This window comes from Pseudoliparis swirei, chromosome 11 (assembly GCF_029220125.1).
Source record: "Pseudoliparis swirei isolate HS2019 ecotype Mariana Trench chromosome 11, NWPU_hadal_v1, whole genome shotgun sequence".
Taxonomy (NCBI): domain Eukaryota; kingdom Metazoa; phylum Chordata; class Actinopteri; order Perciformes; family Liparidae; genus Pseudoliparis; species Pseudoliparis swirei.
Genome location: NC_079398.1, coordinates 14656098 through 14671475, shown reverse-complemented (window position 1 = coordinate 14671475; position 15378 = coordinate 14656098). Strand labels below are relative to the sequence as shown.

The following is a 15378-nucleotide window of genomic DNA, read 5'->3' as shown; positions in this document are numbered from 1 at the left end:
ATAAAATAAGTTTCCAATATCCTGATCGGATTCTCTCAGACGGAATCTTCACAGACCGAAAAAGAGGAGACTTGATCTGTGCGAGTGCATTTCCAGGTTTTTAAATTAAAAATACTCTGAAGGGAATGGGCTGTGGTGTGAGCCAGACTCATGCTATGTATGTCTACCGGCCATAGATTATTCAGGCAGCAATGAAAGACCGACACTACATGTATAAATTAAATAAATTAAATATAGTTGGACTACATTGATGATGATTTTGATTAAGGACAAATTGATCCATTAAAATCAATTATTTAAATGTATGTTTCATTAGATACATTTACAGTAGATGATCATCCTGTAGTGGTCTTAAAATTAGATTAAAATGTCTGAAATCAAAGGGTTCACTACATGTTAAATTTAAAAATGCTGAACGAATAGGAATTTAAACGTCCATCATCAGAACATGATTGGTGTGACGCACGACAAAATGTGATCGTCTGAAGTTCAAAGTGCATGGCGGTCTTCAGAACCACGCAGAGATGCCATGCTTTTCCTTCTCCACCCAGATGCTGTCTATCACCTTCCCATACTGGAACACAGAAACATCTTTGTGAAGACAAGACTCTGAGCTTTACATGTATGATGTCATGTTGCTCTGCTTGTGTGCATGTCACTCCATGTGTGCTCACCTGGTCATCGGAGACCTGCTCCAAGTAAAGGTGGGTGGCATTGACTACTTGCATGCGGGTGTAGCCGTAGTCCATGCTGCGGAAAGCGCTCCACTCTTTGGGGTTTGGATTGAACCTGTCGGTCTTCTCTCTGCAGCCCTGCAGGGAGAAGACCGACAGGTTGAAGTTAGTGATGAGGCGCCCGTACGACCTCCACTACTGCGGCCGAGCCTCGGTGCGAGTCTGGCCACATTTTGATATGCCGATGACTAATCCCTCTCTGGTTGGACGATGAGGCGCGCACCGCTCACCACATCAGAAAGCACTTAACCAGAGCAACAGCTGGTAGTAAACTCATGTGGCAGACCAACTGCTGCACAGAAAAGACTGAGAACAGAACATTGTTGTTATATTTGTTGCTGTCAAATGTTTGCATTGATTTGTGTGGGAAAAGGTTAACGGCAATGCAGTGATGTGGAAGTACTTACAGCAGAGCCCGTTATGATGTGTACTGGAGCCTTTGGGTTCACATAAGGCTGCTCTTTGCTCCCATTGTACACCTAAAGAGGAAAACAGAACAAGTGTCCTTCCCCGATCCAAAACAGAGGCTATATAAGAAGCATGTGAGGAATTCTGAATGCAGGTGCTGACCTTGTCCCCGTAGACGGGCCATAGCCTCTCGTATGTGTGCTCATGTGCCCACAACTCCACATCCACGCCTGTGAAAAACATTTGAGGAGAGTCAGAGAAAATAACTGCCCAGTTCATTGTTGCCTTCACATTTTGCTGTGCAAGCTCCTGCTCCTCGGATCCTCTGCCCCTTTAATGATGAGATTTATCAGCGATCTTAACAAAAGCTTAAAATCAGAGCAACTAAAATTTTTAAAGTTCCACCACCACAAGTTAGATAATTTAATGAAATAAACAAAAAAAAGCCCAGGGAATATAATACAGGAAAGACATTTGCAAATGGGCTATTGGGATACCAGCCAGACCAACGGTCTGCTTTTTTAATAAAAAATGTTTGGATTGCTTTGCACTCTGCAACTGTTTGGACATTAGTCTGTCTGAGCTTGCACATGTGTAGTCTTAAACACCCATTAGCAGCACACAGCTGGTTGTCAAATAGAGAGCATACCATAGCGGTAAAATAGATCCTCTAGACCCGGAGCTGGCGGTTCGATGTCACTCCGTCCCAGTCGGACCTGAGATAGAACAGAGAGGAAAGATGTCAGCATGAACTGACATTAGCGTATTGAACACTACCTGCTGACTGAATCACGAGCTGGTAGAGCCCCATCGCGCATGTGCCAGCCACAGTGTAAACAGGGCCAAGTGCAGAGAGAAGCAAGTCTGAGTGGAAAGTATTTGGTCCAAATCACCGGGATTATGACAGCACGCGTAAATTGGCTAATGAGCCTCGATTTGAACTGGCCAGGCGGCAACACACACACACACACACACACACTACCAGGGGACATTAAATTGTTAGACAATTCAGTTGAAAACAATTCCTCCAAATACCTTAATGAGGATACAAATAAAACCGTAACCGACACAGATCTGCCGCTCTCTGAAAAAAAAATGTCGAAGGCAATTTCTAAATGTTGACGATGATGATAGAATGTAGGCCTAGCCTATTTTGGTAGGCTACATAGTCGTAATACCAAAACATCCACGGTTACGTCTTGGTCATAAAATGTCTGCCACCAGGAATGCAGCTTAGTCATGATAAAAGGAATTCCCACATTTGAGACAAAGCGGTAGCCTCGTGCTTTACGCAACGCTTTTCTTTCCTTCCTGTTTGTCGTGAGAGTGTACCTAACTATCATTAGACCTCATGTCCGTTTGGAAATGGGAAAAAGAGGTTTTAAGTTTGCTGCTCCTGCGGCTTGGAATTTGCTGCAGACAGACCTGGGTCTCCGGGAGCCGGTCTCCTTAGGTGTTTTTAAAAATAGATTGAAAATATTGGAGGGAAATTCATCTAGCTGTAGATGTTTTATATGACGGAGGTATGTGCTCGTGTGTAAGCTGGGTCGTGTTGATTTGAGTCTTAGTTTTGGTTTTATTCATGCTGTGATTTTTTTTTTAGTTTTTTTTTTTTAGATTGTCTGTCACTGTTTTATGTTGTATTGTATGGAACTTTGTGTAATGTGCTACTGCTGCTGTTTTGGCCAGGACACTCTTGTAAAGGAGATTTTTAATCTCAATGAGGCATTTCCTGGTTAAATAAATTTAAAATAAAATTAAAATAAATACTCTGTCTGGCAGTGTAACGGAAAATAAGTAGCTTGGGTTACAATATAGGTACATAAGAAAAAAGTGTAGGCCTATGCATTTATAATGTTGTTGCAATGTGTGTTAATGCAGTAGCCAACAGGAAGTACACTTGGACCGAAGCCGTTTCCCGAAAAACGGGAAACGGCAACGAAGACTTCTCTAGGATTCTGTAGTTTTACGCACGTAGGAGTCAAACATGGTGCAGTCGTCCTGGTCGTCATCGGAGCAGTACATGGGTCTGTGTCCCATGGTGAGGATCCACGGACGCACTGCTCGGTTCTCCGGCTTGTTGGCCTCCTAGGTCGGGAGAAGGAAGTGGTGAAAACATGCGCCCGTCATCGCGTGCCACACTGGGATCGGAAGATCATTTTGTGTCGGAACAGAAAAGTGTAATCAGTGGATTTATAATGGAGGGGGGAAAAAAGCATGTCACTACTACCACCACACTATAATGGAAAAGGAGAGGCAGAGAGCAAGTGTGGAAACAGAGGAGAACCCTTAGCCATCATCCACACGGGTAACTGATGTGGTCATTAACCTCCAGGTCTTTCATCAGCCACTCGTACTGCTTGAAGATCAGCTCCTGGCCGAATTCGAGATAGAAATAAACCTCCGTGGAGAGGGAGATGATGTGCGCTGACCCGAGGTTCCAGCTGCGGGCACACATTATTAAAATGATACACAGCCAGAGAAAGCATGCTGAAAGTCACAGGGTAAGCAGGAACAGGGCTCACTTTCAAACGCCAGACAAGTGTGAAAAAAAAACCTCTCAAATCCAGGCAATGTTTCGTTTCGCTGTGGAATGTCATGTCGGATCCACTTTAGGGAATAACCTCCTCGCAGTAATGTGAGTGTTTACGTGTTCATCCTGCAGGGTTAATGGAAACGCGTGTGTTCTGTACATGTGTGCTCCATACATGTTATCAACTGAACAGTTTCCAGTAGCAGTCGTGGGATTTCAGATCACCTCCCCTTGTTCCTACCCGTCTCTCATGCAGCAGACCTGTCTGTGCCGAGGGACTGATCAGTGGGCAGCCGGCCTGTGGGCTAGCAAGGTATTATCTTACTGTCTGAGAGGACTATGAGTCACCTATATGTATAGCTCCTTTGTACAGTCCCTGAGATAAGAGAGCGCTCCTCTGGGCTGCCTCTAAAGCTCATTAATGCTTACTGAAATACAGTAGGAGATTTGGAAAAACCGTCCTGTGATACAGGTTGGAAAATAAATGATTTATCTTCTCGAGCTCTGTTGTCCCTGCAGCTTGCCTTCACTTTAATCTATGAACCAAAACCGCTGATTCAGCACGTCATAGTCCACTTTAACAAAAGATCATTTAGAAAGTCACATATTGTGTTATTCCATAAAGCCAAAGTATTCTTTTCTCTTACCTGTACCACAGGCTCTCCGTCTGGCCTGGCATGCTGAAGCGATTCCTGTAGTTGGAGAAGTTACTGCAAACAAACGAGGTGAGAACAAAGTCAGATGGACTGATCTTACAATCTAGGTTCTTTGACTATAAGAAACGGCGCCAACACACAGACTCCTGCTCTCTCTCATTTTGTGGCGCGCACACAGTATTTAGCTTTGCTATGAAATATAATCAACCACCAAGTAACTGCCTAATTTTGGTGCAATGTCACTTTTCTGTATTAATTTCCACCGAGTAGAAGAATCTGGGTGGTAAATCATCGGATAAAGATGACCATCGAGCTGTGGTGGTGACATCTGCTTCAAACTCCAGCTATTCTGAGAAAACGTGCAATTTTCTGTCGCCAACATATCGGTGGCTTTCAATCCAAATTAAAGGCTGTCGAAAAAATATGGACGTAGATGCTGTGACCTCACCCTATAGGTTTCTGTTAGGACGTTTGGAAGCTGAGGATCACGGGCAGAGAGTCAAACTTGGGCAACGTGGGGTGGAGCCGAGATGGGTCAAGCAAGTCGGAGCCATCATGGCTGAGCGCACTACACCTGTCAATCAGGAAAAAAGGCCTCTAAATACACCCCTCTAAAAACCACGGCATCCTCTTTAAAGAACGGAATAATTTTAGACCCAGCGACCATTACAGGAATCACAATTTAAATGTGGCCCCGCGGTGGCTTCAGCGCCCACATGGTAGTCCCTACTTGATGCAGATACAGTAAGATACTTGCAGGTATCTTTCACTGCAACCATAATGTCCACGACTGATTTCTAGACTCGGCACCAGACAGTGAAATACTCAAAAATATCCAAGAGTGCACAAACACACACATAAAAACTGCGCTCTCCAAGTATGATAATGGGAGCACCGTGCAAAAAGAGGAAAAAAGTCTTTGGTGGAAAAGCTCTCCCTCGTGCCAACCCGCCAGTCTCTTTTCACAGTTTTTAATTTCAGCAGGAGCCAATCTCCTCAAGCGGCGTGAGGTCAGAATGATTGTTTTCTTATCTTACATAAGGGGGAAAGCTTCGAAATGTATACAACTAATGTGACACTTGGGTCAGGATTAAATGGCTAAAGCCAGTGTGATAATCCCTCAGAGGCCAGTGGTCATCACACTACTATCACCGCAAAGCAAGTAGCCAGAATGTCACATTGAATTACTTGATAACTCGGAAAGTATTTGAAACGAGCATCATTGCATTAACAACAACGCATTGACTGAAATTCACAGTATATTTTTAATCCAACCCCGCAAGCCATGATGGCTAAAACAGAGCTGAACTTCTCAGTTATGGTATCCTAAAACGGGTTCATACTCCCATCTTGTGGCAAGGATGTGTACCAGCACCAATGTACGGAATACTGGAAAAACAGTTCTAACAATCAATGTTGTATTCAGTTAAATGGAAAAGGTTCAGCCCATCGCCTGTCGGCTTTAAAGTCTCTCTTTTTTTGCGGCTGAGACGTGGAAAATCTGATACAAACATAATAAACTTATATTTGTTTCATGAATCTGCACTGAGTCTTCCACTGGAACACTTATTTCCATGTGTGGGTTTTCTTTCCAATTAAAGCAAAATTGAGATAAAAATCTGGTGGCTGTCAAAGTCAAAAACAACCTGACTCTTCAATTGACCCAGCAAGACTCCCCCCCCAACGCCTTAATCCAGAGCATTACAGACATTAAAGGAACGGCCATTTCCAAGTCCTTCCAAGCGACCGATGACCCACATGGTGCTCGGTGAACAAACGCAGTCTTGATTGGGGCCAGAGCATCCTCTGAGGATCCTCTGCTCTCATGCTGCAGGAATGCTGACTGAACACTTTTGTGGTCAGCAACGTTTCAATTGCCTTTTTTTACCCATTCGGGTTTGAGGTTGGAAAGAGAGATGAACAGAGGAGTGTAGCGAGAGGGGGCACATCAGACAGCGGGGAAGGCCAGCTGTGGGACTATTTGGATTCTTAACAACACCACAGAGCAAACACACGTTTACGTATAGGAGAGGGAGAGAGGGGAGCTGGATTTCTGGTTATGTAATGCAGAGAGCTCTTTCTTGATATCAGGTTGCAGAGCCAAGAAAAAGAGACTACTGTTAGCAGCTCCTTAATAAAGACCAGACACTAGCCCCATTTCACATGGCAAGGCCAGGCGAGGACGTCTCTGTATGGCAGCGGCAAGTAAATATTATGGTTTCAAAATGCATTAAATACACAAGTGACTCCAGCAGATGTGCCGGGAATTTAGGATACATTAACTTCTAATCCTCGAGATGAAAAGCATCTGTGGCTTCTGAAAGTTTTGCTCTCTCTACATTTTACACATCTTTAATCATCTTTTACCATCTTCAACAAAATAACCTTAAACTGAATTTTTAATTAAATTGTTCCCCATTAGGTTGAAAATACAAACCACTATTATGATTATTATTATTTGCATTGTGGGGCATAATAAAATATACAAATATGTCAGAATGTCAACAGGCTAGACAATGATTATTTTTATTACCAATAAATCTGAGGCCCAGATCAACCTCAAATCGAATAATTAAACAATCTATCTATAAAATGTCATGTAATTGTGAACAATGTTATATTCAATTTAATATAATTTAAGTAAAATGTCCACGCCGGTGTAGAATTTATTGTATTATTGTATTGTGAAAAGCATTACATCCTCACATTTGAGAACCAGCAGATGTTTAGGTTATTTTTAAATAAAAAAATGATTTCAATGGTTTCATCTCTAAATCTTTTTTTAAACACTTAAGATTCTACAATGTTCTTTCCTCCCGGTCCCGTCTCTCGGTTTGAACATTTCCCAGACAATGAATGTGAGCAACGCGTTCAGTGAGGATGAGTCACAGACGGCGTCTCTGGGAACTGAAACACAGATAGTGAGCAGATGATTTCCCGTCGGATAAAGATTTGTTCTTGGGGATCTTTGCCTAGTTTAGATATTTATGATTCTCGACGACCTCAAACCTCTAAAGACAAAAATAGCTCCCATCTGTTCAAACGGTGCAGTGAGGAGTTTTCAGCAGACCCAAGTTCTTTATAGTGGAAAATCTGCATCTCACCAGAAAGGTTGTTTTTCAGGATTTCACCCTCCCACACACACACACACACACACACACACACACACACACACACACACACACACACACACACACACACACACACACACACACACACACACACACACACACACACACACAAAATAGCATGCACATGCACACAGCATTTACAGTAGCCAGTTCTGAATGCAGTTTGTCATGAGGCGACGGGCTAGCTTCTCTCACCAATATTGAGCAACTGCTATTTTTGCCCTAAACTCCATTAATCATACTTTTGCCCCTGAAGCAGAATGTGGCATGAGATGTAAACAAAAAGATAAACATTAGCTGATCGAGAGCAGATGACAGACGGGAGAGAGTCGTACACCTTCCATGTTGTCTCACTGACTGTGAATGTCACTGTGAAGAAATAATATTCAGCCGTGACCGCCGTTGCTCCTAAAGTGGTGTTTTTTTTACGGTGAGGATGGCCTCTGAGCGAGGTGAACGCCGTTACTACGGTTTTGGTTGCAATCTGCAACCACGCCACTAGATGCCAGTAAAGCCATCACACTGGCCCTCCAAGAAACAATTCTTCACTGAACGTGAGTTAATGTACGATCACAAGAACAAATGTAGAAATGAGCTTCCACCTACTATGTAGACTCGTGGTTGCCTGGACAGGTCATGTAGGGCACGTAGGCGGCTATGGACTGAATCTGCCTCATGAACTCATCTCCGATCCTGGCATTGTCCTGGAACAGTGACATGCAGCTGTTAAATATGCCACCAGAGATCTTCCTGTTTGACAACAATGTTTAATTTGTCTCCGTTCACTTTGCATGCTCTATTTTACAGAGAGCTGCAGGAATGTATAGCCCAGAGAAATAAAAGTGTATGGTGGCAACACAGGAAGTGAGTGGGCCAGCTCTGGAGGAGTATGTCTGGCTAGTTATCGAGGTAGCTTGTCCTTTTCTGGAGTATTATGTTGTTAAATATGACTCATTAATGTAGGCCCTCTACCCTTTATTAAGTTACTACTTTACTGAAAAACCTGAACTCAATGAGTTGGGGACTTTCCAAAAGTCAGATTAGTTCATATGTAAGTTTATATGTAAGCGATCACAAAGGCAACGCTACATAAAATAGGCCGCCACTGTAACCTTCCTGCAAAATGTTTCTGACTGGGATCCATCCTGTCCATTTTACTCTACGGCTCTGTGGTGTGGATAGTCTATCAAACCATCCTGACTGAAATCAGAGGCATTGTTGTCTTAGATATGCCAAAACTGGCAATGCAACTTTGAAACACACATATTGCGGTCACTGGCTGTAATGATGCTTTTCACCTCCCACCAACATGAATGACCTTTCAGACTAAATGCTCTCTCTCTGTTCTTCTATTTATAATATCAGTAAAGCCACAGGATTTACATGCACATTCCAGGCTAAAAGGCACAGCTTTGAAGAATTGTGGTTATTAATGTGTGCAGTAGTCTGCCGATTGGATTCAGCATTTCCCCCTATTTGGAAAAAATGCATCAATAATAGAAGAAACAATGATACGTGTCCAAGACACATTGATGCTAAATATCACAGATGACAGTTGGGAGGTTTTCAAATATGTTAATTTATGTTAAAGAAAATATGTTATTGAGACTTAAGATTCTGGGTTTTGAATGACATTTATTTGAGTTGATAAATACTTGGGCGACATGACCCTGAGGCTCGTCGTTCACCGCAGCTTAAGGCCTTTCAGAGTAATGCTAATCATAAGCTGTGCGTCTCAACCACAGCGCGAGGCAGAGAGCCTTCATAGCCACTCAAAATAAACAGTCTTGAGATATGTAGTGGAGAAAAGGTAAAGTCGCTTATCTCATCCGATATTGCAGAATTAGAGGAATAGAGGAGTGGCTTTCGGAATATACGCCATTGATGACAAATTGTTGCCGTCAGTTACGCTTACCGGGCACAATTGTGCACAGAGAGTTTAAAATATTGAAAAGACAAAAGAGTGAAATACCTCATGCAAATCGTAGGCAAAGTCACCTGTAAAACACAAAATAATCCATGAATGAAAGAGTTTTGTCAGATGATTGCTCTCCCACAGTAACAACAGGTAAACATGTGGTGTCCCGACAAGTTGTGCTTACATCTTTATCATAGGAATAATGCAGAATTAAATCAATTCTGCTCTCATGTATGTACGCTGTATCTTTGGATTAGCAATACCTGAGAGAACCGTTGATGAAACAACGCCTTGTTGCGGCTTTATAACTGCAAATAGTTGCGACATTTGTCTCAGCGTAGCGCTCACCGATGTGCAGGATGGCATCGTACATGCCGAGCTGCGTATCCTTTTGCAGTCGAGCCAGAGACTGAGGGTTCTTGTTGCCCAGGTCCCCGTACAGAGCAAATCTGGGACTGAAGCTTGTGCTGTCGTTCAGCGCAGTGAAGGAGAACACGTCGCTCCAGCCCTCGTCACTCCCACAGTGGTAGACTGAAATCACACAGGTTGAGAACAACTTTCCACCACGACTTGTGCTGTGAGAAACAGCCCGTAGTATGAAAGCTCCACACACCGTAGGTAGCAGCGGGTTTGAGGTCCGTGAGAGTGACCCTGTGGATGTACATCTCTCTCTTCTCCTCGCCCGAGTCCACAAACAGAGTAGCGCCCCCTTTGGCGCTCAACTCAAAAAGCCGACCTCCCAGAAGACCGTACTCCACCTTGCTCTCGGTCTCATTGAAGGTGGTCCAGGTTACCCTCATGGAACCTGGCACTCCTGTGAGGGAAAACACAATTATAGGAATCGTGATGTAGATTAATCGGACAAGACTTTACTGATGCATCTAAGAAAGACAAGAGAAGCTGATGAAAAACCAAACTTTGCACAAGAGTTGCACTTTTGATAAGATATAATAACCATCAGAGAGCTGAGACGAGCTGACGACTGGCAGGTATTCATTTCATCAAGACATCCACGCCTTTAATGACGACCACGTTTCACCTTCTGGGGCCTTTCAAATGTTTTACGACCATCAGCAATTAAATTAACTGTATTGTATGACACAGAGATGTTTTCAAATATCATTTCAAGGTTAGTGAATTTGTTGGAGAGCAGTATTAAAATGTACCAGTGTTTTCAGTCATTATATTAGAAATTTAAAAAGTCATCTTTGTTGTCATTTTTCCAATGTTGAACATACAGAAAATCAAAAGTATGTTTGTCTCTTTTTGTCCGACATGAAGTGAATAGTAGTAATAAAGTAATAAGGTAATAAAGTGCAAACAGTCAACAGTTAACAACAACAACAAAGAACATTTAGACAACGTATATTTTATAATTTAATAACTATAAAAAAAGATTTTACGTCTGTATTTTAGCATCAGTCGGACGTGTAGTTTTAAAGCAGAGGAGTGGGCGAGAGTCACTGAGTGATTTGTACAACACATCTGTAAATCTGAAATTAATTTGACCTGGATACTGGTGTGTGCTACAAAGCAGGACATCGTATCCCTAAACGAAAACACATAAGGCTGATGGAAACCGGTCAAACACTTACCTGGATAAGAGAGGTGCACTTGCTCTGGCTGGGTCCAAATGGGACGACCCCCAAGCACCAACAGGGGCGCGAGGCTCAGCAGGGCACAGGCAGCATGAAGAGGAACCATTTTAATTAACACTGGCCAGCTGGAGCAACGACCTGCTTGAGGCAGCAACACACACACACACACACACACACACACACAGACAATAAAACAAGCTTGTCCCTGTAATCACATGATGTCAAAAGCTTCCATGCACAACATCACGTGACACTGAGCCTTGACACAAAAAAAGAAGAAGTGGAATGTGTCTGTTTTGCAGTCAACATATATGACGTCAGTGCCAATTCAAACAGCGGTGTGCGCGCACACACACACACGCACACACACACACACACACACACACACAGGTTTGATGACCTCTGCATCAGTGAACACGGATGATGAGAATGCAGAATTGAAACTGCGGAGTCAGCGAGAGCGGCGGAGAAAGAGGTGAAGTGTCAACAAAAGCAGCTGATGTTGTTCATTGTGCACGCAGGGAAGTGAGCGCAAGCACAGCGGACACTATCTCACACGCCGCAGCTTGACGTCCATAACGTGCTCCTCCGCCTCACTGATCGGAGTCAATGGCACTGCTAGCCGTCACCACACCAGCTGATCTCAGCACAGCTGCTATGCCAACTGCCTCTCCAGTTGTGCGCTTCAGTGATCTGAGAGGACCTGAACCCTCCTACCACGCTTTGATTGCATTACTATGCCAAGAGTCGCTAGAGGGTGCCCTGCAGACGCAGCATGAATAGGATGCTTTATTCTCCGACACAGGGCGGTTTGGGGAGTTCACTTCGGGTGTTAACTGGTTGTCGGTATAATCTAAGGGGAGGTTGAACTGTGTTGTGCACGCATTGGAAAAGAAGGTGAGTAGCGTTGACTTCCGGATACATGAGGCTCTTTGTTTCACGTGTTGTTATTTTTAACTGTGACGGTTCCGAGGCGCTAACTAGTTAAACCTTTTCTATTCAACGTTAGCTGGCTTAATGCTGCCAGTTTACAGCTGTTGTTAACTTCGCGTTACTCGGTAAGTTAGCGTTACGCATGACGTCACGCGCCATACAAGCCCTCGTTATGTTGTTTATGGACGACACGTAACGTGTACACATACTGAGCGAGGCGCAAACTCAGCCTGGCCACGATACTACGCGAAATGTTGAATTACTAACTAAAGCACTAACAACATAAGTCAGCTGTTGGCCCGGGAAGCAGTTCCTGACTACGTCATTCCACAGAAGAACACTATGTCCAGGTGGCTTGTGGGAAATTGTGTTTTGATATGTTTTCGCCTGCAGCGCCTGCAGGATGACAACTTTATTCTTTTTTTAAACAAGAATGTATGAATATATTTCCTATTGCCCTTCTTACAACTTGTTTGATTGCAGATTCAACAGATGGAGTGAGCACATATTGAGAATCAGCTGCTGAAAATGAACTTTTAAAAAAAAGGCCGTAGTGCATTTGTCGTGTTTTTCTCTTGTAACAAAATGGACTACAACTGCATTTCGATTTGCAACCCCGTGTTTGCATAACGACAATATATTATAAATGGAGAATCCCACAACTTCACTTGTTTTTTAAAACAAATAAAGACAATACAAAATGATTTCTGGGAGTGGGAACAATGGTTTAGAGAAATTAACCATATTGTGATTATTGTATTGGGATGACTTAACCCTCCTATTACCTTTGGGGTCAATTTGACCACATTCAATGTTTGACGTCTCTAAAAAAATGATTGACCTAATTTTTTTCTTCTTCATATTTCATGACTTTTACGGATTTATTGGGGACAACTGGGAAAACATAAAATTCACATGATGATATGTTTTCAATGTCCTATACACAACTTGTACGCATCGGTGTTCTTTGGGGTCAATTTGACCCCAGGCTGTTTTTCACTGTGTAAAACATATAAGAAATATCAACCTTTTTATTTATTTAAAGGGCTATTTAGGTAGTCAACAAACAAACAAAAAGTACCTGCCACTTAAACTTGGGAAACAATATTAATTCTTATCATTTTCTGGAGGTTTTAGCTGCTGGGGTCAAAAAGGGTAAAAGATGTTAGTAAATTTGAAGGTGACAGGAGGGTTAACAACTGGGGTGTGTACCTGTAGATATTTAATTAGGTCAAAAATGTATTTAAACTGATTGTGGCTTCTTTTTCTTTAGATATAATGGACTCTAACAGTGAGGATGGAGATTACCAACGTCTTGAACATGACTTACAACAGGATGCAGCCCAGTACAGAGTGGCCTATCCTCGTGGGAGAGACTCACAAGATGCGAGCTGGAAGACACATTATAATACACATATGTATGTATGCTGGACCCTTTTACTGCGGTTATTTATTACTGTGCCAAATGTATTTTCATATGCAGATTGTTTACGATAGAAATGAGGAGTTCAACATAAAGAAGGAGGGGCAGTCATGTGTTGTGGCTCCATCACAGCAAATGCATGATGTGGTTTGTTTTTCAAATGAATGTTCCACCTTGCCCAGGTATCCAGTAAGTCGCTCTGGCAACAACCCAGGGAGAGTGAAGCGGGTCGTGTCCTGTAAGAGGAAGACCCATCATCTGACAGTGACTCGGAGGAAGCAGCTCGGGATTGGGAAAATGTATGATGCGGCAAACAAGGAGAATGAGATGAAGTGCACGCAGGACGTGCAGCAGGACACATCGGACATGGACCCCTGGGAGTTCCCACTACAATTCAATAATAACCCCAAGACTGGGACAACTGGCACTGAACAAGCCGACTACTGCTCACTCACTGAGGTCAGAAACACATTCACAGCTCAGATTATGTTTCTGTTTCTTGTGTTGTGGATTTTCTTATGAATAACTGAACCAAACAATGTGTCTCAGCTCACAAAGGATCACAGCACAATGACTGATGTACTCTTTGGAAGAAATCTGAGACTAAAAGTTTCTCTAACATTGTGGCGGAGAAATGTTGGCGAGCTGTTGACCTACTTTCTGAGGTTCGTTCAGTGTCTGTTTCAGAAATGTGGCGCACAGAATTTTTCCTAGAATTTTAAAAGCACTTATTTTTGTACAGAATCGAAGACATTGGTGTGTTTGTTGATTTCCTCCCACTGATCAGCAAAAGGTGAGTGATTGGACATTTGCAAAACGTCTGAGCGACATTGTCCACAAATAGATTAAATGTTAATTTGATTACATTCTCTGCAGCATTGATGAGGACTCTCCCCGGGTCACCATTGGTGGTTGTGTTGACCTCTTTCCTTTAGTTAGGAAGGTCCTCACCAATCCATATGAAGAGTGCGTATACCTGCTCCTATGTAATGTTTTGTTTTTGCACCGCAGTTTAATTACTATAGAATACAATGTATTGTGCACATCGAGGAACAGACCGTATGTGAATGGGTAATTACAAAGTATTGTTTTTTATTCTCACAGGTATCTAATAGTTGGTTTAAAGTGGATACATTCAGTTTTGAAAAAATGGTGGGGACCTAAAGACAAGCGGCTACAGTGGATCTGAACTGCCGATGGATAAGTAAGTGTTGTTCCATGAGCTGTATACTCCAGACGGATGAATGCTGCATGCATTCAAGTTGTCTTGTCATACTCCACCAAATATAAATGCGTACAGCGTGGCTTACTTTTTGGCAGAATTTGTCACTGTTTTGTTATTCAGCCCAGTGTGTAGATTAGTATACACAGCCCATGTGGTAAATAAAGTATTTATTACACTTTGTTACAGGAATTTCCAGGCCTTTAATCAGCAGTTAGCAGAGTTATGGCATCAGGAACCTTTCCTCAAATCTGTTCCCGGACCTGCTGGAGACTTTGCAAAGGTCAGTGCTGCATGCATGAATAAAATCATTACCACTGCCATGGTTGGTTTTGCATTTTCTGATTTTTCTCCCTCAGGTCATTGACTCCTTCCTGTCTCAACTTACCTGACAGCAACAAAGAGCCACATGACGGGTCTTCCTCAGGTGGCAGCTTCCCAAACGTTCATTGAATCCTGAGTGAAGTCCTTAGACTGGAGCTGCTGTTGTTTCACAGAGGAGTGGGCGTTAGCGAGAACTTACCTGTCCTGGGGGAATATCTGTAGATCATGATGTATTTTTGGGCAGGTAAACTTGAACAGTTGAAATACTGAGTGTGCAATATAAATGTTGTCATGTGTCAAATTTGACTTGATTGTCTTTTTATGGACCTATATACTAGGGTGTTTGTTGTAATTATGACAGATAAGAGTTCAGCTATGTCACATACACTTCAAGGCTTCCATCTGTGGCTAATATCTCTCATTGCACCACTGATGATGAATAAAGTTTGTGTTTTGAAGTTTGTGGTACTTGTATGTTCTTCTGCAGCACCAATATGT

At 42.7% G+C, this 15378-nt stretch overlaps 1 protein-coding gene and 1 pseudogene across 1 annotated transcript; one reads left to right on the top strand and one right to left on the bottom strand.

The window, feature by feature from the left end:
- Positions 1–214: 214 nt before the first annotated feature.
- Positions 215–11872, bottom strand: acp7 (acid phosphatase 7, tartrate resistant (putative)). Its single transcript, XM_056426420.1, has 13 exons — positions 10976–11872; positions 9994–10194; positions 9729–9911; positions 9435–9460; positions 8069–8166; positions 4323–4385; positions 3472–3586; positions 3117–3230; positions 1792–1858; positions 1305–1372; positions 1142–1213; positions 675–812; positions 215–574 (listed from the first exon to the last, which is right to left on the bottom strand). The coding sequence occupies exons 1-13, from the start codon at positions 11082–11084 to the stop codon at positions 509–511; spliced, it is 1320 nt and encodes a 439-aa protein (XP_056282395.1). The 5' UTR covers positions 11085–11872; the 3' UTR covers positions 215–508.
- LOC130201421 (KATNB1-like protein 1) lies at positions 4348–15338 on the top strand (annotated as a pseudogene).
- Positions 15339–15378: the final 40 nt, after the last annotated feature.

Coding starts and splice junctions, on each gene's coding strand:
- acp7 (XM_056426420.1), bottom strand. CDS start 11,084: ATGGTTCCTCTTCATGCTGCCTGTGCCCTGCTGAGCCTCGCGCCCCTG. Junction 9,912..9,993: donor CAAACCCGCTGCTACCTACG/GTGTGTGGAGCT, acceptor GTGTGATTTCAG/TCTACCACTGTGGGAGTGAC. Junction 4,386..8,068: donor GGCAACCACGAGTCTACATA/GTAGGTGGAAGC, acceptor GTTTGTTTGCAG/TAACTTCTCCAACTACAGGA.